At 44.6% G+C, this 26,802-nt stretch overlaps 1 protein-coding gene across 2 annotated transcripts in view; it reads left to right on the plus strand.

The window, feature by feature from the left end:
* Nucleotides 1-25,272, plus strand: part of NARS2 (asparaginyl-tRNA synthetase 2, mitochondrial) — an 80,191-nt gene extending 54,919 nt beyond the window's left edge. The window contains exons 8-14 of one of the 2 annotated variants that reach the window (XM_032775724.2): nucleotides 6,730-6,828; nucleotides 6,980-7,017; nucleotides 9,239-9,305; nucleotides 10,747-10,884; nucleotides 12,720-12,817; nucleotides 16,221-16,247; nucleotides 24,452-25,272. In XM_032775724.2, the coding sequence (XP_032631615.1) occupies nucleotides 6,730-6,828; nucleotides 6,980-7,017; nucleotides 9,239-9,305; nucleotides 10,747-10,884; nucleotides 12,720-12,817; nucleotides 16,221-16,247; nucleotides 24,452-24,596 (612 nt within the window). In that variant the 3' untranslated portion in view covers nucleotides 24,597-25,272. The remainder of the gene's footprint in view (nucleotides 1-6,729; nucleotides 6,829-6,979; nucleotides 7,018-9,238; nucleotides 9,306-10,746; nucleotides 10,885-12,719; nucleotides 12,818-16,220; nucleotides 16,248-24,451) is intronic. The other variant, XM_075061791.1, reaches the window with a different exon arrangement.
* The last annotated feature ends 1,530 nt before the right edge of the window (nucleotides 25,273-26,802 follow it).

Genomic DNA, 26,802 nt, shown 5'->3' on the forward strand with positions numbered 1-26,802 from the left:
TGCTGTCAGTTACTCCATTAACTCAAGTGGCAGAGGTCTATGCAGTGCATATAAAGGTTCCAACCCCGCTGATGACGCATGTGGGTGTTAATATGATACCACATGATGGAATATTTCAGTTTGTTTTCATAAAATCCAACTCAATTGCACACACAAAAACGACATTAAAAGAACATTATTAGGGTTGCAAAGTCAAACACTCATTAATTAGGAAATGCCAGAATTAAGGTTGCCTGTGCAACCTTAATTTAACCCACTTGTGCATAGGCATTATGATAGTCTTTAATTACATGGTTACATAATATTTTCCCACAGGACCCCTGCCTCATTCAGTGCATGCGGTGGCTGGTGCTTTGGGAGTGAATCAGTGCTATATAGTAGGGGAGGCTGTTGTTTGCCTCATTTGTTACAGAAGTTGGAAGGTGCATAATGAATGAGACAGGGCATTGCAGGAAGAGAAAGGACAGTTTTGTAGTTAAGGCAACTGAGTTCTGCCCTGAAGAATTAGATTCAATTCGTGCCTCTGCAACAGAGTTTCCGTGAGATGCTAAACAAACCACTTCAACCACACTTTTCACAGGTGGTCCCTAATTCCGTGTTCTTCTTTTTCTGGGGGCCCAGCTTGAGACACCTGGGGTCTGATGTTTAGAAGTGCAGAGCACTCACAGCTGCAATTGAAGTCAATGGGAGCTGTGCTTTGAACAAATAAAGTGATATGTTATGCTAAGTACACTGAAAAATCATAACCTGGGTATCTCAAATTGGACATCCAAAATTAGTGGATACTTTTGATCTTAAGCTCTATGTGCCTCAGTTCCCCATCTGTAAAATGGGGGTGGTAATATGCCTCTCCTCACAAGGGGTGTAATGATAATTAATGTTTGTGAAGTACTCAGATAACATAATGGTGAGCATCATAAATAAGCCCTGGAGGAAATTAATAATTCTGTCTTTAGGGCAGTGTTTGAATAGTATGTAGTAAATAAGGCTGCAGCCTAGGAGAAGAAAAACTATTAAATAGCTCCTCATTAAGTGAGCACTGTTCATCCTGTGCACTTAATGAGGCAGAGGTCTTGTGGAAAAAGATAGTATGTAATGATGTAATGAAAGATCATTATGCATATGCACAAGGAGGCTGAGTTAAAGTTGCATGGGCAACTTTAATTTGAGCACTTCCTAACTTGATTGCTTGGCTTTGCAACCTTAATCATGTGCTTTTAATGTAAGTTTTGTGTTTGGCATTAGGAAATACGTCATTGTCAACACAATGAGAAATATTCCCTTTGCAGCAGTTTCACTGACAAATTATTTCTGTTGGTCCTTTGGAGCAATTGTTTCTTGAGGCAAATATTTCCTGTACAAAAATCATGAGAGCACTCAACTGGGATCCCAGAGTTGGTTTCCGGGGTGATGTTTGCCTACGACAGTGTTCAGTTACATCATTCACTTGCAACAGACCAATGTAGACAGCCACTTGACACCACTGACTGTTCTGTTGTGACACACCATGAGCACAGCCCTTGCTCTCTAGAAATTTAGCTCCTTACACAACAGCTATGCACACAGCAGTGGTGAGCGAGTATCTGACATGAGTCTCACCATTTTGTGAGAGCAAGCATGAAGAGGAGAGGAATATCAGTGCATGAAAACTTGGGTGAATCATGACAAGTTCATGACATTGCTTGAACATGTAGCAACCTGCAATCAACCAAAGACTACATCATTGTCATTGGGCACGATTCACGGTGAATGTGTAGACAAATAGTCCCATGCAAGAGTATATCAGTGACTGTGCCTTATGCTGACAGCAGAGATGCTGACACATTCTCCTCCATTGCACAGCAGCCCTGTTGTCTCAAACCTCCAATTTTGTTGCAAATGCAGTGCTGCTTTGTTGAGATATCTACTGTTTTCACTTCAGGTGTATTCTTAGATTGGGGATATCGGAAGTCACAAGCAGAGTACCACAAAGTTAAGGTCTGAGCTCAGCATCCTAATTGGAGACCTTCAAGAAGTGCTCCAGCAAAATCAGGGAAGGCCTGCTGAGACTTTTAACGTTTAAAAAGAAAAAAGCAGAAAAAAAAATTGAGGGTGGAGGATGGGAAAATTACACCACCACCACCACCTCGCTGATCCCTCTCCTAAAGAGAACAGACAAAAAAAAATTTCCTTTGCAGGTCACACTTCTTCCAGGAGGCCTATAAACCTGGCCCCTCCACTCCATCCCATCACCAAACCTACTAATAGAAATGAAATTAACAAGGCATTGGCTATACTCCTCCACTTGCTTTTGTGATATCCTATTTCCCGTCCCTCCATCTTGTCCAGTTAAAATTGTAACCTTGTTGGTACATCTTCACTGCAAAGGAAGGTTTTATTGCAGCATGGATAGGCATGCTGGCTTGAATCTAGGTAGCAGGGTAACAACAGTAGAGTGTACATGGTGGCACAGGCTTCACTACGGGCTAGCAACCTGTGTATGCTCTCAGGGTCACTGACGGGCTTGTGGCTTGGGTTGCTAGTTCATACTACCACTTCTTGACTCCTGTTGTTACCTGTGCTAACTGGATTAAAGCTAGCACAGGTAGCCCTACCTGTGGTATAATCACACATTCACTTTGCAGTGAAGACATGCCCCTTTGGGGAAGAGATCTTTCATCTTGATTTTGCCTTATAAAGTACCTTGGAAGTGCATATATAAATAAGAATAACTGCAGACAGGAAGAGAAAACGGGTGAACCACATGGTTTTGGTTTTGCCAAAATAAAACCTCAGTCTCAAGCTTGGAAATATTTCTCAGCTTGTTTTTTCCTGCACCACCCATTTTTTTTTTCCTGCAAGAAGAAAGCTGTGTATGTTGGTTGCTGTGGGAACCTAATTTTTACTTTAGCACAAAGCAAAAACAAAAAATAGTCCTACTTAAACAAAATAAAGTTTTGGTTTCATGTACCAGATGGTTCTTTCATTTCCTAGAAAGAGGAAGCTTAATGTAGAATCCCTTCCTCACTGCCTGTTTGAAACTGGGCTGTTGTAATTATCAATGAATTTTCCTAATTTCATTTGCATAAGCCTTTTTCTAGCTAGTTTAAAGAGGGTACAAAGTCAACTGCTGGGTCCCTTGCTGCTCAATCAGTTCAGCTGCAGGAATGTTGGCTTTAACGTATCCAGTGTAGGTGTAATGGTAACGGTCTTCATTTACATGCGATAGGGCCTTTCAGCCATTTGGATTTGCAAACACTTTATAAACTGGAGGACAAATTCTGTTGTTTATATCCAGGCATCCCCATTACCTTCCATGGAGTTGTACAGATGTAACGGAGAGTAGTGTTTAGCCCTGTAGGAATCCGTTTACCCACTGAGACAAATATAGTCATCTCTTGCAACAACTATTTCATAATGCACAGCAACACTTCTTCAGTTTGTGACAGGAGGTGAAGAATACCTTCTCCAGTTAAGACTAGCTGGAGAACTTGGACAGAGTGCCTAAAAGCTGGTCTATACTGTGATTCCAGTCCACGTTTAAACCTGCTTTAGCCGAACTGGTTTTAAATCCCGTTAGGATTTTGGGAGAGAATTTCCCCAGTGTGGAGAGGCCCTAGAAGAGGTTTTTGGAGCTGTGTGTTCATCCTCCCTGAAACACCTGTGTATACCACACACACCTCGGCTCTGCTCCAAGCCTGTATACATCCCACAAGCCCATGCTTCCTCAGGTTCTACTGACTGGGAATTGCTGCACCTCAAATGTTCAGTTAGTCACTGTTGGGCTAGCCAATGGCTACTAGTAATCTGGAGTAAATAATAGATTCAGGCCACATCTGGACTCTGCTACTGAGGGCACAATCACCACTTGTGATCTGAGAGAATGCCTCAGAATGTGTTAAAACCTCCCTTTTATTGGGAGATGCAAAGCTTTAGTCCCAGCTTCAGCTGAGCTGCAGCCTGACTGCACTATTCCATCCCTGACACAGGCCTGCGGAGTTTGGATGCTGCCGTGAATCAGAAAGATAAAGCAGGAGGCGTAGCAAATGTTCACACTCCATCGGTATCACATTCTCCTCTACATGTACCACAGAAGAACAAAACCCCAAAGGAAGGATATGCTTGTGATTGGTGCACTGGGCTGGGAATCAGGAGCTTTGAGTTCAGTTCCGCACTCTACCACAGACTCCCTGGGCATGTCTACACTACAAAATTAGGTAAATTTAATATAAGTCAATTTTTTAGAAATCAGTTTGATACAGTCCATTGTGTGTGTCCCTGCTAAGTGCATTAAGTCGGCGGTGTGCATCCACAGTACCGAGGCTAGCGTTGACTTTCGGAGCATTGCACTGTGGTAGCTATCCCACAGTTCCCAAAGTCTTCGCCACCCATTGGAATTCTGGGTTGAGCTCCCAATGCCTGATGGCGCAAAAAATCTTTTCTCACCTTTTTCCTGGGTTACCAGTGTAGATGCCATACCACAGCAAGCATGGAGCCTGCTCAGCTCACTCTCACAGTATGTCTCCTGGGTGCTGCTGGCAGATGTGGTACTGCAGTACTACACAGCAGCACCCCCTTGCCTCGTCATTGTCCCGTGGGTGCTCCTGGCCGACCTCGGTTAGGTTGGTTGGGGGTGCCTGGGCAGACATGAGTGCTCCTGGCTGGCCTTGGTGAGGTCTGTCGGGGGTGCCTGGACAAAAATGGGAATGACTCCAGGTCATTCTCTTCTTTGAGTTTTGTCCAATGGAGATTTATTCCTGCCTGGAGTATCATGCCAGCTGGAGGCTTCTGCCTCAGGCTGCTCTTCCAGTTGGCAGCACCATGCCTACCCCAGCCTACTCCTTGCTCCCATGGCTCATGAAGCCTGAACAGTAGTAAGGAATAGTTCAGCTATAGGCTGAGCAAGTGCATAATGGTGGTAGAATGTGCCTTTGGACATTTAAAAGCTCGCTGGCGCAGTTTGTTGACTCGGTTAGACCTCAGCAAAACCAATGTTCCCATCGTTCTTACTGCTTGCTGTGTGCTCCAGAATATCTGTGAGAGTAGGGGGGAAATGTTTACAGTAGGGTGGGAGGTTGAGGCAAATCACCTGGCTGCTGATTACGTGCAGCCAGACACCAGGGTGGTTAGAAGAGCACAATAGGGAGCGCTATGCATCAGAGAAGCTTTGAAAACCAGTTTCATGACTGGCCAGGCTACAGTGTGAAAGTTTTGTTTGTTTCTCCTTGATGAAAACCCGCCCCCTTGGTTCACTCTACTTTCCTGTAAGCTAACCGCCCTCCCCTCCCCCCTTTGATCTCCACTTGCAGAGGCAATAAAGTCATTGTTGTTTCAAATTCATGCATTCTTTATGAATTTGTCACACAAATGGGGGGATAATTGCCACGGTAGCCAGGGAGGAGGAGGGAAGCACAGGGGTGGGGTAGTTGTAGGGGCATCCCCTAGAATGGCATGCAGCTCATCATAGAAGCCGCATGGCTTCCCTGAGCTTCTTAAGTTTCACGCGGCACTGCTGCAGGTCCCTCTTATAATTTCTGTCCTTCATGTCCTTGGAGATTTTTTTCAAATATTCTGGCATTTCGTCTTTTGGAATGGAGTTCAGATAGCACAGATTCGTCTCCCCGTACTGCGATCAGATGCAGTACCTCCCATTTGGTCCATGCTGAAGCTCTTTTGCGATTCTGGGACTCCATGGTCACCTGTGCTGATGAGCTCTGCATGGTCACCTGTGCTGATCAGCTCGCCATGCTGGCCAAACAGAAAATGAAATTCAAAAGTTTGCAGGGCTTTTCCTGTCTACCTGGCCAATGCATCTGAGTTGAGAGTGCTGTCCAGAGTGGTCACAATGGAGCACTCTGGGATAGCTCCCGGAGGCCAATATCGTCGCATTGCACCCACACTACCCCAAATTCGACCCAGCAGGGTCAATTTCCGCGATAATCCCCTTGTCGGAGAGGAGTACAGAAATCGATTTTAAAAGCCCTTTAAGTTGACAGAAATGGCTTCGTCATGTGAATGGGTGGAGGGTTAAATCAATCTAACGCTGCTAAATTCAACCTAAACTCGTAGTGTAGATCAGTGCCCTGTGTCATGCTGGGCAAGTCTCTTCAGCCCAGTTCCTGAAATGTATTTAGGCACCCAGCTCCTATTGAAATACCTTTGTGGATATGTCTCTTAGTCTCTCTGTGCCTCACCTCCTTGTCTGTAAAATTGGAATAATGTTTCTTTTCTCCCACCTTCTGTCTGTTTGGCTTGTGAGCTCTTCAGGGCAGAAACTCTCTTACTATATGATTGTACAGTGCCTTGCACAGTGGGGTCCTGATATTGGATGGGTCCTCTGAATGCTACCTTATTACAAATCATCATAACAAAGCAGAAAAAGAACTGTTCATTAAAGGGCAAACACCTCATATGAACTAGCCCAAGACCAACAAATACAGGAGGTAACAACTTTTCTTTGCTGCTGACCTGGGTTGCTGTTTGAATGTTTTAAATATGTATTTTTCATTGTAAATACTTAAGAATATCAGGTCATCAGCAGGGAGTGGCTCTCAAAGCCCATGCCTCGGCCTCTTGAGCTAAAAGATTTAAGCTCTTTAGTTGGAAGCAGGAACAAGCTGATAGCTCTTATGTAGTCCAGCCACTAGAGGGGGACAAAGACACTCCTGACCTGCATGTAACTCATTTTATGTATAGCCTAGGATATGTAGGTGGTCTCAATTTCATACTGTTCTGTGTTTTCCCTGTTAGATTATGGAGGATCTTTTCAAGACGGTGACAAGCATCGTGCTCTCTAAATGTCCTCAAGATGTTGAGCTTTTTCATAAATACATATCTCCTGCCCAAAAGGTAATAAACTTGAGAGAAAAAACTGCAACGCGTCTATATCTTGCAAACACTCTTGGCAGTGTGTAGGCCTAAATTTAACAGAGCTCTCTTGTGTTACCCATTAAGAGTAGGTTTACATTTTTATTTTTTTTTGTCTTTTGTTTTAACCAAGGACAGGTTAGAACAGATGCTGAAGAACAAATTCATAACGTGAGTACTATTTTTGATTGCTGACATATGACATGCTGCTGTTGGTTGAGCTCCTTGATAGTTATTTTCCCCCATCCCCTTGTCATGCCATGATTATTAATTCTGCACAATGTCTTTTAAAGGTACTAATTGCAGTTCCCTGCCTGTAGTTAAGCTGTGCTCTTTGCCCCGGGAATGGTTACCATTTCCCTAACCACTTTGCTTGTGTGTTGCTTCTGTTTCTCCTTCCCTTTGTTTTTGTCTTCCCAGATGCTTTGGCACAGGGATTGTCTTCCTGACGGTATTTGTCTGTGCCATGCCTACCCACGCTCTGGGCGCTACTGCAAAATAAAGTATTATTCACAGGCTTTAGCCATCCCCTTTAGACTGTGATATGCTCCTCTTTCCTCAAAATTCCTGCTGTCCTGTATTAGCTCTATAGCCCTTGACTGCTTTTCGATAAGAGAGGACTTCAGTCCCCATTCTGGGCCTCCAAGCATCTCCTTTTTGCTCCACTCTTATCTGAGCGCTTGACTTCTGGTGGCTGTCCATTCATTCTGCCACGCCATACCAGGATGCCCACCCACAATTCTCCCAGGTGTTGCGCTTAAGCTAGCCTGCCACATCCATGCTTGATGACAATGGATTTGTGATTTATAACTTTCAATGTTATTTTCATCTGCACAAGCACCACAAAATGTTGCTGAGAAGTGCAGTGTGTGTGTGTGTGTGTGTGTGTGTGTGTGTGTGTGTGAGAGAGAGAGAGAGAGAACCATGAGTCACATTTGAGCTATAGGCCACTTTCAAAAGCTTCAGGTAGCAAAAGGTCGGTGAGTTTCCAGCCAAGTTATTGTGGAATCCTATAACCCAAGCATATGAACAGCATATTCCTCACTATTTATTTCAGAAAGCTTTAGAGTATTATTGAATCCTTGCTGATCTTCTTTAGGGAGGTTGGTCTAGAACTGGATTTAGCCGATGATACACAGAGATTTGATTATTGTTACCAGGCTAATTGAGTTTTCCCAGGGATGGCTTGTTTACGTTGTTACAGCCTGCTGTGTGGAAAATCCATCATGCAGCTTCCTTCGGCCTGGGCTATACTAGCGGTGGGGTGTTCGAACTAAGATACGCAACTTCAGCTACGTTATTCGCATAGCTAAAGTCGAAGTATCTTAGTTCGACTTACCTGGCCGTCCTTACAGCGGCGAGTCAACTACCGTGGCTCCCCTGTCAACTTCGCTTGCTTCTCCTGCCGAGGTGGAGTACGGGTGTCGATTTGCAGATCGATTTATTGTGTCCAGACGAGACTTGATAAATCAATCCCCAATACATGGAACACCACCCTCCTATCAGCGTACCCTTAGTTTGATTTTGATTTCCAGTCACATTTTTGCAGGTTGCAAAGAAGACACTGGGACAGATTCTTCACTCTCTTATCCCAGTTTGCTCTGCCAATTGCTTTATTGATTTACAGTGGTGGTGAATCTGGTGCCAGAACTGCCTTTCTGTGGACACAGACATGTCGATGAAAATAAGTCTGGCATTTTACAGTGTGACAATCGTAACTCTTCTATTAATGCAAGCGCTTCATGGCATGATCTGTCCTCTTGTAGAGTATTGTGTTGAGCACATGGTTGGTGGTAGGCTGATGGGAGTTCCTTTCATCCTGAAGAGGTCTCGTGTACTTTTACAAACTAGATTTCAACAGAATCACTTCAGTCCTAGATGACATGCAGCCACCTCTAGGGTGGAACATGAAGTCTGTTTAACAGTATGTTGTAACTATATAAAAGCAGCCTCTTATGAAATGAAGGCAGGCAGAACATAATCCTCCAAACTGGAATTTGCCTGGGCCACTGGGACTAACCCATCCCCCATCCTCACCCCCCTCTTGATAAGAGTGTTGTGTGATTTTTTGATCTCTGCAGGTGCTCGTTGTTAAGGCATCGTGTGGTAAAGCAATAAGCAGCACCTAGGTTCAGTGACTAACTCAGCGAGAAACCTGCAATCTATTAAGTTACCAGGAGCTCTTCCTGTGATATTCTAGGGTTCCTTTAGGAAAAAGATTTCCATCAAAGGTACATAACAGAGTTGACCTTGCTTAGCTTGAGAAATCTGAGATCACAATCCAAGGTGGCATGGCTGCAATGTCCCTTTCGTTTTCCCATGCAGTGCTTAGGAAGGGACCCTCTTGGTACTCTCATTTGCAGTGTCAAATGCTTAGTTTTCTCTGTTACAGAATTCCCTATACTGAAGCAGTGGACATTTTAAAGCGAGCTCCTCAGACATTCACTTTCCAGCCAAAGGTGAGTGGGTACCCTGGCTGTGAGAGAGCCACGACCTGGTTCCTTCTTCTGTGGGGTGAGTGTGCAGAATGCTCTCCATTTCTAAATCCCAGGGAAGCCTCACTTCTCTCTTTCTGATGTTGCAACAAAGTTGTTAATTCACACAGTTCTTTTGTGTCATTGCACGGTTGCAAACCAGCCATAATCTAGTGTAACCACCGTAGCTTGGAAGATGAAGCGTGGAATAATTTAGGAAACAAGTTGTTACAAGAGTGAAGTGTGCATAGTGAAGCTCTTAAGCAATGACTTAAGGAGAGAGATGGCACAATACCAGTAGATTGTAAGCCCTTTGCAGAAGGAGCTGCTCCTGCCTGTGTGCATGGACAGTGACTAGTGCATTGTGTATACTTCAGGAACACATCATAACTATCTAATAGGCGAGAGGAATTTAGGTCGTACCAAGGGTTTAACTAGGAATATTGAAGTAAAACTGAGTCAAAGCACTGTATTGCCTAGATAGGTAATGGGAGTCCTTTGTTCTTCTAAAAGATTATTGTAGCCAAGGAGAAAGCAGTTTACAAATTACAATATTCCTAAAACTCCTCCTTCATCCCTGTTTCTAACAGATGCCACGGTAGGCAAAGTCCTCACTTGACCACTTCTAGTCATTAGTCTTAACAGTCCTCTGTCCACTGCTTTGAGGATAAGTCTGGCTGGGCCCACCTTCAGAGCAAATAGCCCAAGATAACAGATAATTTATTCTTACAAAAATAGGCTCAGAGTTTAATACAGAGTTGTAAATCCTCTCTCCAGATACAGTTGTCTGTCATACGAGCAGTTACCCCCAACAAATCATGCATGGCTCATGCTCCTGCTGCAATGGATGCGGGTACACCTGATGGTCTCTTCCAGGGGACATTGGGTTTTCCTAAGCGAGAGGCTGCAGAGGTGATGTGGCATGCACCAGGGTGCATCTGGGAAGGGAGAGAAGAGACAGGGAACAGGATGGGTACAAGCAGTGCTTGGATAAATTCACTTTATCTGGTTGCTAAAAATTGACCAGGTTTGTTGGGGTCGAGGGGAAACCTTTGTCCAGGTTGTCTGTTCATTTAGACAATATAACGATCTGCGCTAGTTCAAGCACAAGTTATTGGGAGAGATGCAGGGATTCCTGGGTGGGATTCTCTGGCCCATGTTATGAAGGAGGTCAGACAGGATGATCAGCTTGATCCTGTCTGGCCTTAAAAATCTGTGAAACTTAACAGATGCAGTGCAGTGCAGTTTGCCTACTAGATTTTTCCACATTCTAGAGACCCTGTGAAAGGCGGAGCCCTTCCTAGTATCCAGCCTTTGAATATGGTGCATCTCCACTGTGTGGGTTCTTACTGTGTCTTCCAAAGTACACACACTGCACTGCTGCAGGATCCAATTTCCCGTGCTCTCCATGTTATTGTCTTTACAGTGGGGCTACGATCTCCAAACTGAGCATGAGAAATACCTGGTGAAGCACTGCGGCGAGGTTCCTGTGTTTGTGGTTAACTACCCGTATGATCTCAAACCTTTCTACATGCGGGACAATGAAGATGGACCTCAACACACAGTAAGTCCGTGTGTGTGCATCTCCATACTTTTTGGTCACGCGCCCTGTCCTCCCTCATCCTACCGAGCCATAGATTATCATCATTCTGGTCTCCAGGCAGAAACAAGAGATAAGATATATCAATCAACTGCAACAGTTAAGACCCAGTCCAGAACCTTTCTTTCCTTTAGAGAGAGATCCAAAACAGGAGAGAATCCAATCGGTCAAGAGAAGAATGGAAGGCCTAGGTCTTTGGAAGGCAGCCAATTAGGTTTGCTGTAGTCAGTTTCTTTTTAAGGGAAGTTCAAACATAAAATAAGGTAACAAGTGTTTTTAAGAGGAGCCTCTTTAATGACAACCAGTGCCCATAGTATTCCATGGCATTGTTCTCCTGCCTTCCCAGCCCAGCATGTGGGTATTTTATCCTCCTACCAGCAGATGGGGACAGGAAATAGACTCCTTTTGGGTACATGCTTTCAGCAAGGGGTCCCTGTGCTGTGTGACTCGAGGCACTGTGTCTGGAGGAATTCCTCTGTGCCTTCGACAGTTGAGGCATATCTGCATTTGCTTGCCTCCCCACAGTTTGCTCTTGGGTTCTTTGTATCCCTTGGGGCGTGGCCACACACAAACTTACATCAAAATAGCTGTATTGGTTTCATTTCACATGGATTGTTATTTCAGTGCAGACACTTTTATGTCAGAACAAAAGGGGCCTACTTTGATTTGATTTTGGTATCAGTCTGGTATTTTTTACCCTCGTTGGCAGATGGCTGCTGCATTTAGTGACCCTGCCCCTCTGCAAAATGCATTCCGCAAGTGTGAGGTAACAAAATGAAACATTTGCTTCTGCTATAAACAATCACGGCTGGAGAAGCTCTTCTGGAGTGTATATATATTTACATAAGTGGTATCCTAGACTCAACAGCGGAAGCTTGAGTCGCAGTGGTAGTGACTGGATGAGAGAGTCCTCCCCACCTGGGAAGAGGGAGCAGCATTTGGGAAAGGGTCTGTGAGGACCCCTGTAGAAGCCCATGTTTCCTCAGCGTGCTTCTTTTTCCCCCTCTAGTAACTGGAGCACAAGAGTTCATGAGTCTGCTAGAGTCTTTGGCTAACAGAGCTGGGTTTTTTAGCTCAGGCAGTAGAGGCTCCTGCTTTTCTATCCAGAGGTTCTGGGTTTGATCCCTTCTTCCAGTGACCAGCCAGAATATGTCTTCTGTGGAAGGTGTAACTTCCAGCTCGAGGAGACATACCTACTCTGGCTTTGATCAAGTTAGCACTCATAGAAGTGTAGCTACCCCGACTACATGTTTCAGACAGGATCATACTGGGGGGGAGGGATAGCTCAGTGGTTTGAGCATTGGCCTGCTAAACTCAGGGTTGTGAGTTCAATCACTGAGGGGGCCATTTGGGGATTGGTCCTGCTTTGAGCAGGGGGTTGGACTAGATGATCTCTTGAGGTCCCTTCCAACCCTAATAATCTATGATACTCAGGATGGCTAGCGGCTTGCATCGCCAGAGCTACCCTTTTATTTTTTAGCACGCTAGCTTGATCAGAATTAGTGCAGCTTTGTCGTCTTGATCTGGAAATTACACCAAAGCTCAAGTGTAGACGTACCTTAGATCCTGATCTGTTGTATGCCATATAAGTTATAGCATCTGTTACCTTGTGCTAGTCACTATGATGTGCAGCTGCCAGTGAGTTAGATCACTATCTATGTACTTGTATAGGGTCCATCTCCATAGTATCGGAGCACCTCACGAACAGGAATGAATTTAACCTCCCAGCATCCCTGAGATTGCTGTTGGACTGCACAGTTAAATGGCATGACTCAGTTTATGGTTCTCTTTCCCCTAAGGTTGCAGCCGTTGATCTTCTGGTACCAGGAATAGGGGAGTTATGTGGCGGCAGTCTGAGAGAGGAGCGACTGCATTTTCTGCAATCACGCTTAGAGAGGTATGGAGAAACCCTATGGCTGATTACTAGCAGTAGTGGAGGAACAGTCTGGCAAGGGAGTGTATCAGAGGCCACTGGAGTTTGGTGGGGGAAGGAGTAGATGTACAGACAGTAGATGATCCATTATGTTTATTGGCTTTGAAGAATCTGTTAATCAACTATTTATCTACTAAGCAAAATATGGCTGTATCCCCAAATGATGACTTGCTTCTGGGGGTAAATATACCAAGTGTCTCTTTGTATCATCTCACCACAGAAAAATGTTGCATGCTACTCAGAGAGAACCTTGCCTATCACATGGGCTCCAAGGAAGCTATCGGTAATTGTTAGGGCTGTCAAGCGATTAAAAATATTAATCGCGCTCTTAAACAATAATTGAATACCATTTATTTCAATATTTTAACTGTTTTCTACATTTTCAAATATATTGATTTAAATTACAACACAGAATACAAAGTGTACAGTGCTCACTTTATATTTAGTTTTGATTACAAGTATTTGCACTGTAAAAAAAACAAAAGAAATAGCATTTTTCAGTTCACCTAATACAAGTACTGTAGTGCAATCTCTTTATCATGAAAGTTGAACTTACAAATGTAGACTTATGTAAAAAAAAAACTGCATTTAAAAATAAAACAATGTAAAATTTTAGAGCCTCCAAGTCCACTCAGTCTTTCTTCTTGTTCAGTCAATCAGTCAGACAAATAAGTTTATTTACATTTTGCAGGAGAGAATGCTGCCCACTTCTTGTTTACAATGTCACCTGAAAGTGAGAACAGGCATTCTCGTGGTACTGTTGTAGCTGGTGTCACAAGATATTTACGTGCCAGATGTGCTAAGATTCATATGTCCCTTCATGCTTCAGCCACTATTCCAGGAGACATACGTTCATGCTGATGATGGGTTCTGATTGATAACAATCCAAAGCAGTGTGGACCGACGCAGGTTCGTTTTCATTATCTGAGTGAGATGCCACTAGCAGAAGATTGATTTTTCTTTTTTGGTGGTTTGGGTACTATAGTTTCCGCATCAGACTGTTGCTCTTTTAAGATTTCTGAAAGCATGCTTCACACCTCATCCCTTTCAGATTTTGGAAGGTACTTCAGATTCTTAAACCTTGAGTTGAGTGCTGTAGCCATCTTTAGAAATCTCACATTGGTACCTTCTTTGCATTCTGTGAAATCTGCAGTGAAAGTGTTCTTAAAATGAACCACATGTACTGGGTCATCCTCTGAGACTGCCATAACATGAAATATATGGCAGAATGCAGATAAAACAGAGCAGGGGACATACAATTCTCCTGCAAGGAGTTCAGTCACATATTTAATTAAAGTATTATTTTTTTTAGCAAACGTCATCAGCATGCAAGCACATCCTCTGGAATGGTGGCCGAAGCATGAAGGGGCATACGAATGTTTAGCATATCTGCCACATAAATACCTTGCAATGCTGGCTACAAAAGTGCCATGCAAATTCCTGTTCTCACTTTCTGGTGACATTATAAATAAGAAGTGGGCAGCATTATCTCCTGTAAATGTAAACAAATTTGTTTGTCTTAGTGATTGACTGAACAAGAAGTGGGACTGAGTGGACTTGTAAGCTCTGAAGTTTTACACTGTTTTGTTTTTGAGTGCAGTTACATAACAAGAAAAAATCTACATTTGTAAATTGTACTTTCACAACAAAGAAATTGCGCTTCAGTCAGTACTTGTGAGGTGAATTGAAAAGTACAGTACTATTTCTTTTATCATTTTAACAGTGCAGATATTTATAATAAAAAATAATATACACTTTGATTTCAGTTACAACACAGAATACAATATATATGAAAATGTAGAAAAACATCCAAAATATTTAATAAATTTCAGTTGGTATTCTATTGTTTAATGGTGCAATTAAAACTGTGATTAATCGTGATTTCTCTTTTTGAGTTAATCTCATGAGTTAACTGCGAATAATCGATAGCCGTAGTAATTGTGTCTGGCACCTGGACTCCCTCCTTAGGCCTTGTCTCCACTCACCAACATGGTAATTCACCACCAGTAGTAGCTAAGCTGGAAGCTGTAGTGTAGACAAGGCGTGGGTCTCTTTGTTACAATGTTGTCTAACTCTAGGGAACCACACTGCGGTGAATTACAGCTATGAGCTTTGCTAGTGTAGGTGCAGCCTCAGTGCTGACATTTCAGAAATGTTGTTGTGCACTAAGAGACTTTGATAAGCTAATTGGGAAGTGAAATCCATGTTAGTTTGTCACAGATTTCTGCTCTTTGACTCCATCCCAACCCACTCCCCTGGCCTGTAGCAGTCTGTGTGATTTCAAGGTGCTTTGAAGTCAGCCTGAAGCAGTGCTGTCTCCAATTATCAACGCTGCCATTGAGGCTGCAGTCCTGTGATTCTGCAGGGGGAAAATCCTCTTTACGGGGTTAAACTCAGATCCTCTCTCCGTTTCAGTGGACCCTTTGCAGACCTCAGCCCTGCCACTTTGGGATAGACGCATACATACAGGAGGCATTTTTGGAGGGCGATGAAATCCCAGTGTAACATTAATTACACTTGGCAAATGCATTTAATACTTAGAGCAGTCACCTATTCAGCTGAAACATGTCTAGTTAATGAAGTACAGTGAAGCCCACTTCAGCATAATGAACCTAAGAAGGGCACTGGCATTCTCTACAGGGTCTGGGTGCAGGGTCTTCCATTTCAGGAGAGATTAAAACCAGAGCTGTTTAATTTGGAAAGCCGAGGAGTAAGAGTCCATACAACAGAAGTGTATAAATCAATGAAATGTATGTCTTCAGTGGGCTTAAAGTCCAGCTCTGCTCTGAAGAGCAACTATATAAAAATGGTATCTTCTTACTCTGGGATCTCTTCCTTTTGAGTGTTCAGGTTCAGATCTGCTGGCCTGATCTGCTTAGTAAAGGAATTTTCATTGGTCTTAACTCATGTTTAGCCCTGAAGAGCTATTGTAACAAAGAGAGAGTTGGATTTTATAATACAACTGTGTAAAGAAACTATGGTCCCGGTCCTGCAAAGACTTGCACCCGTGCTTAACTTCATTCACATGAGTATCCCAGTTGAAGTCAACAGGACGATTCATATGTGTAAAGTTAAGCGTGTGCACAAGTCTTTGCAGGATTGGGATCTTACTGCATTAGAATTGGTACCATAGATTTAAGAAGAGCATTGAAAATCTGTGCAACGCCACTCAAAAAGTACTTCTTGGTATTTCAGAAACCTCTGCTATTGATTATGCTTCTATCCTCTCTTCCCCTTTTTGTATTAATTAGTAATATCCTCCCTTCTCTTACTCTGTCTATTTCCATGCACTAAACTGTTAACAGATCACACAGCTGATACGGATCTGCTCTGCTGATTTACTGACAAGGGTTTGTTTATTCCACAGATTAGGACTTGCAGATGCCTACCAATGGTAAGACTATATATAGCTTGGTCTACAAACAGTATTTGTTCTCTTACTACTATTACAGAAGAAGCCTTTTCATTGGGGCCTTCAGTGAGCTGCCGCCAGTCACAATGAAGGGGCCATCTCATCTAAACACAGTTTAACTACACTACTTAAAGTTTATCCTCCCACTTGTTTAGTTGCAGCCGGAGTTGCATCTTTCATTCCTTTCATTATTGCACAAAATGGATTAACTTGCTGCTCATCAACAATTTTTAATATTAAATCCTTAAACTGTATGCAAAACCCAGAAAGTTACTGAAAAATCCCACGTGCTGTTGCATGAGAGAAATGGAGCACAAAAATCACAAGCAATTTTTGATCTTTAGTGGCAGCATGAACAACTCCACTTGCAAGGTGGCAGGGTAATGAGGCCAAAACACCTTCCCAACAGAGTAGTTGAAGTAGTTACAATCGTCTCCCTAAAGAAATAGAATAGAACAGTCCTTAAATTTAATAAGGGAAAAATAGACTCCCTGAGTTTTCTCCTATTAAAGTGACTGTCCAGACTCTGTGTCCCTTTTGAAAAATTATGAATTATTTGTATTATCATAATAATGCTTAGGATGTATCTGTTAATCATCTGGTAGAGGAGAGATGTTGCAAAGTGTTCCAAACGTAGGAGAGTTTATCAAAAAGCGCTCGAGTAGCTAGAATAGCCATTAGGGAGGAGAATGCTTTTTAAACTGATAACTTGGATTAAGAGGCTGTAATGAATGCAGGATTCCCTCCTGCATCCTGAAACTTGTTGGGAATAGCACAGCACAAGGTACCATAAGCCTCTACATCAGCAATGTGTAGGCAGGGCAAATGAAACTTCTTCCCATCTTTCACGGATTTGTAGGCCAGAAGGACCATTATGATAAGCTAGTGTGACTTACTGCTTAGCACAAGACATGGAATTTCACCCAGTAATTTTGGTGTCAAGTCCGTAAGTTCTGTTGGAACTATGGCGTATCGTGGGGGAGTTCACTCACCACAAGAGCACCTCCTAGTGGCCAGGCATAGCATAGTGGTTCTGTTCATTGAGCGCTGCCTCCTGATGGTCGCTCCAGTGGTGCAGTCATCTCTTTCACCATCGTTCCGCCCTTCAGCTAGATCATGATTTAGTCCATCCCTTCTGGGGTAATTATGTCCCAATTCAAAGGGACAAAAGCTCTCTATCCTTCCCCAAATCAGTCGTCTCAGTACACTCTTTGCCCCCCTCCCGTGCTCTGCAGAGTTCATCCTCACTCTGTCATAGAGAGCTGCTTTCTCTGGAGGCCCAGCTCTTCCCAAACCACTGCCACTCAGGACTTCTGCCCTGGAGCCTGTCTTCTCCCAGGCCTGCTTTAGAAAGTCTTTCTCCCCAGCTGCTCTCTCCCTTCAGAAACAGTCTCAGAGTCGTAGCTCCTTCCTGTAGGCCCCCTCTATTGATCCTTTCTCTTAGTCTGGGCCTTCTTCCATTGCCAGCTTTCCTAGCCTTGCCCCCTCTTCCAGAGTTCTTACCCAGACCTGCCCTTCTCTTAGGGCCTGCTGCCCAGGGGTGCTCCCTTCCTTTGCAATCCAGCTTTCCTTCCCAGCCTTCTCCTGATCTAGCTTGAATCCCAGGGCTTATGCCTCACTGTCTCTGTTTCCAGAGAGTGACTGTAGACTCTCTCTCTCTCTCTCTCTCTCTCCATGGTGAAGCAGACTTAACTGAATAGTCTATAGCCACCAACTATAATTGCTAAATACTCAGCCATTTATATCCTTTCACTATGCTCTGTGTCCATCAGGTGCCTTTCTGTTACGACCTCATTTTCGTGATATTTCTCTAAGTAACATAATCTGACTCCTGTTATCTAAAGCTGAGGAGGGCAAACTATGGCCTGCGGGCCAGATCGGGCTCGTCAGGGCTTTCAGTCCGGCCCGTGGGATTGCCAGCCCCGTGGCGCAGTAGGGCTAAGGCAGGCTCCCTGCTTGCCCTGGCTCTACAACGCTTCTGGAAGCAACCAGTACCATGTCCCTGCGGTGGGGGGCAGAGGGCTCTGTGCACTCTCCTCACTTGCAGGCACTGCCCCCCGCAACCCCCATTGGCCAGGAATGAGGAACTGCCGCTAATGGGAGCTTTCGGGGTGGTACTCACAGGCGAGGGTAGCACACAGTGGAGCCGCCTGCCTCACTACACCTCCAGGAGCCACTGCCAGACATGCTGGCCACTGCCGGGAGCGGCACGGGGGCAGGGCAGGGCAGGCAGGGAGCCTGCCTTAGCCCCACTACATGCCGCTGCTACCCCAGAGCCGCTCAAGATAAGCAGCGCCGGGCCAGAGCCCGTACCCTGAACCCCTCCTGCACCCCACACCCCACCCCCTGCCCTGAGCCCCCTTCCGCACTCCACATCCCTCCTGCACCTCAACCCCCTGCCCTGAGCCCCTTCCTGCACACCGCACACCCTCCTGCACCCCAACCCCTTGCCCTGAGCCCCCTCCCACATTCCGCACCCCCAGCCCTGAGCTCTGTCGCACCTCGCACTCCTCCTGCACCCCAACCCCCTGCCCGAGTCCCTTCCTGCACACCACACCCCCTCCTGCACCCCTCCCCCTTGCCCTGAGCCCCTCCCTGCACCCCTTCCCACACTCCCTCCTGCACCCCAACCCCCTGCTCCAGCCCTACATTCATGGCCCTGCATACTATTTCCCCACCCAGATGTGGCCCTCGGGCCAAAATGTTTGCCCACGCCTGCCTTAAGCTGTTTAAATTCTTCAACAAGCTTTTCCCTTTTCTTTATCAAAGCCCTGACATACCCATAAAAGGTGATCAGTTTCTTTCTTCTACCCTACAGCATGCACATAGTCCATCTCTGGGTTTATTTTTTCAAAAGATTTTTGTTTAAATCACAGTGACCTGTCAGTACTCTAAACAAAATCACTTCATTCTTCCTATCCAGGCCCTGAAATATGTCTTTATCCTCAACTCCAGGGCACAGTTCAAAATATTTTCCACCTCTTTTTTCGTTGATCCAAAGATTTTGCCGCCATTTGTTGAAATTTTTCTGCACTAGGCTTTAGAATTCCCGTTTACTCACGGTATTTCTATGTCCATCCTTCCTTTTCTTACAGTGCTTTCAGCTGCTTTGTCCCACAATTTCAGTCCCTCTTTATGCACTGGAATTCAGGCTAATGCTGCATGTTTCCCCTTTGGTCCAAACTATATCACTAGAAATATAATTCAATTGATTAAATTTCTTCTGGATTCAGAGAGTCCCTTTCTTATTGCCATAAGGCCTGAGACTGAGTCTGGAAAAATGACCGCCACTGCTGAGCATCAGCCCCTTTCTGCTACAGACCATCTCTCTCTATACTAACCAGCTTGCTCCTCCCCAGCTGGTCTCATGATCAGTTTAGCCTGGCACCTCATCCAGGTGCAACCTGGTATTGTTAATTGACCTCTGAGGCCCTCGTTAGCCCCTCCAGGGCCTGTGTGGGATACATCTTTTGGAGACATCCACTCATGACTTAGATTGCGAGTGAGGGAGAATCCTCCACGTCCGTAGGTCAGAATGGAGGCAGAGAGCAGCTCATCTGCATGGCACATGTTGTCAGAAAGCTGCCACGGGCTCAGGATGTGGAGGGTGCTCAAGTCCAACAGCTGCAGCCAGTCTCTGCTTCCTCGTTGCATCCGTAGAGCTGAGAATGGTGATTGAGGCAAATCATAGGGATACAAGAGTTGTCGTAGCACATCAGATGATTGATCCAATTAGGCTGCTCTCCTGCTCTCAGAAGTGCCGGGTGCTTCCTAGGAATGTGGCATCTAGTTTAATTGCTCAAAGCTGTAGTGTGCCTGGAGAGTGGAGGGTAACTTCTTACTATTCCCTATAGGAGGTCAGCTGAAGCCCTACAGCATTCAACCTGATTGGGCATGAATAGGGTCCTGCTGGTTGGCTGGATTTGAAACACTAACTCTGTGAAGATCCATGTGGGGAGATTGTGGCAGGCTATTTTTGTAATGGCAGGGAGGCTATCACCATTAGCAGGAAGGCTGTGCCATATCTTTCTAACTTCCATGGGGAAAGCACAAGGAGTCATTGTCAACAGCCTGTCTGTGTGGGTGCATGGGATTTCCATCACCTTCTGGAGGCACTTTCTATTCTGTGCCCACAATCCACCCTCCCACCAACCATACCTCCCATCAGGGAAGATTTGCCCTCCAGACACAGCATAGGGAGCAGTTAACACTGTCGTAACACTCACGGCTCTGCAGAGGGATATAGCTTCTGGTTTGGTACCTGGATTCCTCAGGGCCTGGTGCACTGGAAATGCCTGGATAGGAGTGCACAAAAGTGCTCCTAAACCATGATCTCTAGCATCTGCCCAATGAGCGGGTAGTTAGTGAGCTGATCTGCTTCATTGTATCCGCTCCTAATTATCCATCAGTATTACGGCGGGATCAGTGCCGAATCTTGCTCTTTTTACATTTTAATGATTTGAATTTAGTCTCCAAATTCCACACAATAGCTCCTTGGAGGATAATTAAAACGTCTATATGATTTTTAAAATAAAATATTGACTAACGTTTGCACAGGAAATGCTTTAAAATGCTTCTTTTCTGAGATCCTGCATAGAACAGAGTATCTTTGTTTGCCTCTTCCTCTCACTGATCATTGTGGGACCTTGGAAATTATAATCTGACCACTCCTCAGTGTGTTATTTAAGGAGTGGCTTGCCTCTAATGCACCCATTGTACCACTGGGAGAGGGGAGTGGAAGGCGAGAATCAGTGATCTGAAACACAGTGTTCCCAGTCCCATCGTTTATTCAGCTGATGAGTGGGCTTTGATAAGAAAATACAGTAAAATTCCTGAACCCATCTTGATCTCTTTCAGTTGCATACATTGTGTGTGTGTTGTAGGTTTTCCTTTGACTGATATTGGAGAGAGTCGTTCAGCATTGGTTTGTGCAGTTAATTGAGATTCTTTCCGCTGTCCTTTCTGTCACACTGTAACTAGCAACGAACGCAGTCGCCTCATTTTAAAGCTACTGGTTATCAGATTTGGGTATAAGCATCAGAGGGGCAGAGTGGTCCAGTTTCTAGGACACTGGACTCCAGGGGGAATCCGGAGATCTGAGTTTTCTGGCTCTGTCGTGTCTTTGTTTCCCCTCCCACCCTTTGTCTGTCTTGCCTATTTAGATTGTAAACTTGTTGGGGCAAGACTCTCTCTCACTATGTATTTGTACAGCACCTAGCACAATGGGGGCCTTTAGATGCTACCATAATAATAATAATAGGGATACGTTGTCCCCGAGCTGCTAGTTCTTTTACCATGCCCACCCACACTGCACATAGCAGCCCAGATGTTCTCTAGATATTGGACTCACTTCCTCATTCTGACTTTCATCATGGACATAAATGTTGAAAGTAGCTTCATGCTGGTCCTTTTGGCATCTCTGCCTAGGGATCTGGATTTCCCAGCATTTGCTCAGTGGGATAGTGATAGAGTAGATGGGTACATGTGATCTGCTCTTTGGAGGTGGAGGTTGTTCTTTCCCATTAGAATTCATTCCCTTTTTGATTGGAGGAGGGCTAGCCAAGCTGGGCCCCTCCGTGTTGTAATATTCTCCTCTGAGCTTCAGTGGCAAGTGTGATCTTTCTGTCAATATGCTGAGTAGAGTAGAGTAGAGGTGACCCTCTGTGGCAACAGAAGAAGGAAAGAACGTAATGCCATTAGAAGTAAAAACTACCTAGGGCCATGGCATTTTAGCTGCTTTCTCTCTTTGTGACCCACTGCCTCCTCACTCCCACTCCCCTTCTTTATTATATAGTGGAGAGCAGGGCAGCAAAGGTGACCTGAGATACAGCAGTGCTCACTGGCAGCGGGTGAGCTTCATCTGTTCTAGCGTTTCCAACCGATGGATAATAGCAGCATTGATAGGCCGCATCTCTTTGAGCCACAATGCAAATGTTCAGCTCTCAGTCCCCTTCTGAGGTGGAGAAATCATGTCTTCCCTGTTTCATGGATGGGGGTGCCCAGAGAGGGGAAATTACCTGCCCATAATTGCACGCAGCAAGTCAGTGTCAGAACTGACCTACTGAAATCAAGGAGAGTTTTTCCATTGACTCCAGGGAGTGCAGATTCAAGCCTTTGTCTTTGGTTCACAGAGCTTAAGTTTTGACCCGACTGCCTCTCCAACACAGCATGTCCTGTGTGGAACAGAAGCAGACATTATACCTACCATCAATACATAGCAATAGAGCCTGGATATTAACTGAAACATTCAATTACAGATACATAAGGCCAAAAGTGGACCACCACTCTGATCATCCAGTCTGGCCTCCTGGACATGTATTTCACTCTGTAGGGTCCTGAACAGCATAGGAAACTGAGAAGAACTTTGAGATGCAAAACTGAGGTTGTTTGAGGTCAGCATTGATCAACCCAATGATCCAAGGCCTTTTCCAATGGGAAGAAAATCAGTTTCTCCCCAGCTGTGAGCAAAATCTTTTTCTTTCTGCTCTCGTCCCTCATGGGAGTGTTGGATCAGTCAACAAAGCAAGATTTCTTTGGGATTGTTGTAATTTCACTAGAACTTCTTTCACTTTTACAAAACATTTTCCCATCTTGAATGTTCAGGTGCATGGGGTGCCCAGACACCTCTCTGCTTTCAGGCTCACTTCTTTAACCAGCAGAGGGCAAGGAGATTTCAGTGTAATAAGGGGATTAAAAGGAGTGGATTATGTGGTTTGGAAAGGAGACAGAAAAGATAGAAATACATCCAACTGTGAATGGTAGCGAAGAGGGTGCTCCTTTTTGCCTTGCCCTGAAATATAGCAACAAGGCACGTGACAAAGATAAAAGGACACGTTTGAAATGGATGAAAGGAAATGGTTTTTTAACTTGGTATATAATGAACTACTGGAATTCACCACCCTGGGATGTTATTGCAGTACATAGTTTAACAAGATTCAAAGGTTACATGGGCTATCAACTCTCCAGCTGCAGGGCATAAACTGATTGCCAGCTGGGGTCATGGAAAAATGTTTCCATTCATGGAATTACATTGTGCAATCATCCAGGTGCAGGGGGAGGGGTTCGCTTGCCTCTTAAGCATCGTGTGTGAGCCACTGCAAGAGGCCGCATCCTGGGCTAGTCCGTGGCTATTTCGTTGTGGAAAATGTGCAGTGTGCAGTTTGTTGAATAAAGAGCTCCTCAAGGAGCATTTTCCAACATAAAGGAAATTTTCCATGCATCTGCCACAACCTGCTTCTTCTCTTGCCAGTGCAGTATTGAAAATGTCTCAACTCCACCACTGGTGATGCGCTGATGGGGAAAGAGCTACTCCTGTAGCAGTCATCAGAAATGGGTTAAGTGTCTGATCCAAAGCCCACTGAAGGCAGTGGGAGCTTTCCGTTAACTTTCATGGGCTCTAGGTTATCACCCAGGTCTGAATGCGTAGGTTAGCCTAGTGCAGGTGTGAGCAGCCATGTTGCAAAGCCGTACCCAAACCCAAGTTGCTCTAGTGTGTGTTTGTGTGTTGCTGCGGCTTCTGGGGATATGTTCCAGGGTTGTTTGTGCTGTAGTACGCTGAGCCGCTGGATGATTCTTTCCTAGTGAATTGTGGGAGAACCTACCTGTCCTTCTGGGGACATAGGGGGGAATTGTGGGAAGGCATTGGACATCTGCCAGCACTTCGGTGCTTTAGCCTGCGTCCTCACTGCAAAGTGGGTCTGTTAACAGCCTGAGCAAAAACTCTTAACCTGTACCCCGTGCAGGGCCAGCTAGCCTGGGTTTAAAACATCACCAATCCCAGATGTGAGAGGGTTCTGTGTGTGGATGGGAGAGGAGGCGAATGAGGGGCAACACCTGAGGAGGTGCCCGAGTTAACTCTACGGTGAAGACATACCTTTAATGCCAAGCCTTATTAGGCAGCGGAATAGTGTGCCAGGGCACATTTTGAAAACCCCATCATTTAGCACATTTAAAACTGGACTTGACGGAAAATTAAAGAATCCCTGCAGGGCAAAATTCAGCATCAGCAGGGGAAGGACTAAATGAGCTAATTAGATGTCTTCCATCTCTAACTACAGATACTTTTGATATTGCAAGAGTCTGGGTCAAGCAAAGTAATTAAGATGAAGGAAAAACTCAGAATGGAAAGAACCGCTTTCATTATCTCAGCCATAACCATGTTGTAAATGTAACTATTAAAATTGCAGGTATCTAGATCTTCGGCAGTTTGGATCGGCCCCTCACGGAGGCTTCGGAATGGGGTTTGAGCGCTACCTGCAGTGCATCTTGGGAGTGGACAATATCAAAGACGTTATTCCTTTCCCGAGGTTTCCTCACTCCTGTCTTTTGTAGCCCCTTGGCTGACTCACATGAACCAGTCTGCGCTGGAGTGTTTGTATGTATTATGTGTCTGCATATGACTGCTTGTGATGATATTGGGGAAAGATGGAGAGAATTTTTGTACCAAATAATCCTGTGATAAATTTAACGGAGGGAGTTCGGGCGCGAGCCTTTTCTTGGGCGATTTTAGACCCTACCATTTCTTAGTATTATTTATATAGCACTTTAAATCTTCAAAGCACTTCAGGTGCATTAATGAATCTTACTTAACTAAAGGGTTAAAATCCTCATGGGAGGAACAAAAATTAGAACTATAATGAATAAGCATTGTTGAGAGCTGATATTTTTAATGAAAGATGTTAATAAGGGGGTGTGACCCAAGCACAGGACTGGGAGTCAGGAGTGCTGTGAGGCTTCATTACATGTCTGTACAGTGCTTTGAAGATTGAGTATGATAGAAGTGCTCGGCGTTACCATCACTGTGACACATTTGCTTTTAAGAAATGGCTATTGTAAAGAGAGAGTCTCCTGCCCTGAATTAAAAGCACGTACACATAGAGGTTGGAAAGTAGATCCTAATCAGCTGAACCTTGCCAGGAAAAATGTGTCTCATATTGTAACTGCTGGTGTGAGGGAGTTGATGGCAGTTGATTTTGTGAATCAATAAAGATGCATATTTGGCTTCTTCCCTCATGGTTTATTTGTCAGTCATTAAATTTTGGTATTCATCATAATGGTGATTCCTTCAACCTGTTCAACAACTGAATCCTTTACCTTATACCAGACGCAGAGCTCTGTAAGAGGTAATCTATGCAGACTGTCTTAAAGAGAACACAAATTCATGGGAAGAAAGAAATGTTCGGTTAAGTGGAAGTTGCTCTGATTCTCTGAAGCCAACATGTACTTCCTCATTTTTCTTGAGAAATGATTTCACATTCAACTGGCCAAGCAGATATATCTGCGTTTGTAAAACACCCTGCAACCAATACACACTCCCAGTCATTGTATATCAGGTAACTATGACTCTCTTCACTGCAGGATTTGATACAATCTTTGATAGATTTATACTCCTAACACCCCTACTAGGTAGAGAAGAATTTATCCCCATTGTACAGATGGGAACTCTATGTAGATGAAGTGACTTGTCCAAGGTCACACAGGAAAACTGTGGTTGAATTGGGACTTAAACCCAGGCTTCCTGAGCTGCAGTCCGGTGGCCCTGTCCACAGCACTATCCTTCTTACCTTCCACGTATTGTCATAATCCTGAACTCTGAGCTCTCTAGGGCAGGGTCTTTCTCTCATTTGTATAGTGCCTATCATAGCATATCAGGGTTGGAAGGGACCTCAGGAAGTCATCTAGTCCAACCCCCTGCTCAGAGCAGGACCAATCCCCAGACAGATTTTTGCCCCTAATCCCTAAATGGCCCTCTCAAGGATTGAGCTCACAACCCTGGGTTTAGCAGGCCAATGCTGAAAGCACTGACCTATCCCTCCCTGCATCTATCACGACACATGCTAAGCACTGCTGTAGAATAAATAATATGTACAGAAAATGACTCAGAAAAATAGGGTTATTTTTAATGACTACCATGTAAATAGCTGTATGGAGAGTGCCCCTTGATGTATCACACACATTGAGAAGTCTCTCTTGTATCTACATTCTTTTCATGTTCCCCATCTCATTTGATTAAACAAGTGTTTACTGGGTATTAGTTGGTGTACAGCTCCCAGTGTACTCCAGGGAATTATCCCTCTACATTTAGGACCTGATTCAAAGATTCCCATTGACATCAGTGGGCTTTGGGCCAGATCCTAATTTTGTAATTGCCCCTTGGTTAGCTACAAGATGTAGAAAAACTCTTGTGGTCAGACAGCTCCATGCTTGCGACATTACTAAGTAGCCTCCAGAAGTATATGGTATCCTTGCCAAAGTTATCAGTAACTTAAACTCACAAAATGGCCACAGTGCCACAGCTGCAATCAGTAGAGGCATTTCAATTAGTTCCCCAGCACTGAGATTGTTTGTTATTGTTTAACATTTGTTGGGCTGCCATAGGTGACAAGGGGGGGAGTCGACAGCTCAATAAGCAGACAGATCTGAATGCCAGGCCGGGCTAAATGGAGAAGGGCCTTAAAGGCAAAGGTAAAGAGTTTACAGTTGATGCAGTGGAAGACACCAAGAAGGGGGTGATGTCAGCAGCCTGACGAGCCAGGAA

This window comes from Chelonoidis abingdonii, chromosome 1 (genome assembly GCF_003597395.2).
Source record: "Chelonoidis abingdonii isolate Lonesome George chromosome 1, CheloAbing_2.0, whole genome shotgun sequence".
NCBI lineage: Eukaryota > Metazoa > Chordata > Testudines > Testudinidae > Chelonoidis > Chelonoidis abingdonii.